We start from the raw sequence: 1,891 nt of genomic DNA, 5'->3' as shown, positions 1-1,891 counted from the left end.
GTCGGAAGTGCCGGTTGCCGATGTGTCCGATGGGGAACTCACGTGGGACGGGTGTGGTGAGCCCCCAGGCAGCGCCACCTCCACCCCCTCCTCAAGTGCTGTCCTCACCTCAAACCGGAAAGGGAGTTGGGCGGGCGCAGAGCACCACCGAAGATGCGTCAAAAGAGCAAAAGGAAGGAGAAGCAACTGCGCTTGCCGAAGGTGCCCGAGCGAATCAGCCGACTGAAAGTTCAAAGCAATCACCTGCGCACTCTTCTCCCGCTGCTGAGGGCGAAGATGCCGTCGTCGGCGGGCCGACTCAAGAGGGCACGGTGGGGAAAGCCGCCGCGGAGGCTTCACCGCCTGAGAGCGCGGTGCAACAAAACGCGGTCCAGCGCGACAATACTCGCGCCTCCACGGCAGTCGCTGGGGAAACTTCAGAAGCGGCACAAGACACTGCCGGTGGCGGGGGAAGTAACAACTCCGGGAGTAACAGCGGCAGCGGCTCCGCGGCGCAGCCGCAGCCGGCGAGTTCCGTGGCGACAACCGAGACTGGTGATGCACAACAAAAGGAGCTGCCCACTTTCCAAAGCCAAACGGAAAAGAGTGGTGGCAGCAAAGAACAAGCCGCTCAGCCGGCAGCGGGGGTGGCTGCTCAAGCGGCGACCACCACCAACGTGATGAGTGCAGCGAAGGCGGTGCCCGGCGACAGCGACGGCAGCAGCACCGTGGCCGCGCACTCCGCCTCCCCCGTTGCGCTGCTTCTTCTGCTTGCGTGTGCGGCTGCCGCTGCGGTGCTGGCCGCGTGAGGGGGAGAGGGATACTGCCGAGCGCACGCACAACTCGCCCTTTTCCGTTTCTCTCTCTATTTCTGTGTCCCCCTGCACGGACTCTCTCGCTCTCACCGCACCCCACGAGGCACACACACATAATGTGCTCGTATATACACACAACTCCACTCATGCAGGCCCGTCGGTTTTCTTTTTCTTTTTGCACCCGACGAGCCGCTGCCGTCCTGCTTGGCTGCATGGGTACAGCACCGTAACTGTTTTTATCCTTTTCTTTTATTGTTTGTTTGTTTTCATTGCTTTCAGTGGGCGGCCTCTCTTGCTTTATTTCTTTCTCTCTTCCTGGATTGGGCTGTGCGGGAACAGAGAAAGAGATGGTGTGTGTGTGCTGGTCGTCCCACGTGTTGCTGCGCGTCCCCACTGCTCGGTGGACGCGCCCCCACGCTTCGGCTTCACTTTACGGGGTTTGTTTTTTATTTCTCTGCTTGTGTTTGTGTGTTTTGGGTGCCCGCACACGTTTTGTAGCCCGTGTGTGTGCGATGCACTCTGCAAAGGAGGAGGGCAATTTCATTTGGCTTCAATCGACTTTTTTTTTTCCAGTAATTCTGCCTGCTCAGCGGCGTGCGTGGGGCGGACGGGAGTAAATGCCCGGTGGCGGAGGCGCAAGAATCCGTCGTGCCGCGGCGCGGCGGGGACGTGTGGCTTTGCCTCGTCCTCCTCTTCGTGCCTGCAGCCGCCCTTCCCTCCTCCTCCTCTTCTCATTCCCCTCCCGCGGACAAGCGCTGCGCTGCCACCATTGCAGTCGTCCTTCGCCAAACTCAGGCACACACACGCTTTTCTCACGCCATGCACCGCCGACTCTGTGCCGCGCCGTTTCTCCCACTGCTGCTGCTGCTGCTCGTGCTGCACTGCGCCGGCGGGTGCCGCGCCGCTGCGGGCCGCCGTGTGTTCGACGGCACGGTGCTGAAGAGGGGCCGGCCGGAGGCTGCGGTGGTGCGTGAGGTGCCGCGGAGGGGGCAGGGCACGGCGCAGGCGTACACCGTCGCAGCGGCCGCGGCGGCAGGAGGAGGAACGAGCAGCGAGGGCTGGGCGCCCATCCGCATCGAGGTGTCCACGGAGGACCT

The 1,891-nt window shown here is 62.5% G+C and overlaps 2 protein-coding genes across 2 annotated transcripts, besides 1 other annotated feature; one reads left to right on the top strand and one right to left on the bottom strand.

The window, feature by feature from the left end:
- Positions 1 to 29: 29 nt before the first annotated feature.
- Positions 30 to 788, top strand: Tco025E_10054 (uncharacterized protein; the record flags this gene model as incomplete). Its single annotated transcript, XM_029376845.1, has 1 exon — positions 30 to 788. The coding sequence occupies one exon, from the start codon at positions 30 to 32 to the stop codon at positions 786 to 788; it is 759 nt and encodes a 252-aa protein (XP_029223305.1).
- A 443-nt stretch (positions 789 to 1,231) lies between these two features.
- Positions 1,232 to 1,268: a sequence feature (A-rich).
- Positions 1,269 to 1,334: 66 nt separating this feature from the next.
- Tco025E_10053 (uncharacterized protein) lies at positions 1,335 to 1,891 on the bottom strand (the record flags this gene model as incomplete). The annotated part of the gene is made up of 1 exon (XM_029376844.1): positions 1,335 to 1,891. A coding segment is annotated over one exon (557 nt), but the record flags the coding sequence as incomplete, so codon positions are not given.

The sequence above is a fragment of the Trypanosoma conorhini genome (assembly GCF_003719485.1).
Source record: "Trypanosoma conorhini strain 025E chromosome Unknown Tco_14.4_contig_01438, whole genome shotgun sequence".
Lineage (NCBI taxonomy): Eukaryota > Euglenozoa > Kinetoplastea > Trypanosomatida > Trypanosomatidae > Trypanosoma > Trypanosoma conorhini.
This window is presented reverse-complemented; position numbering and strand designations above follow the sequence as displayed.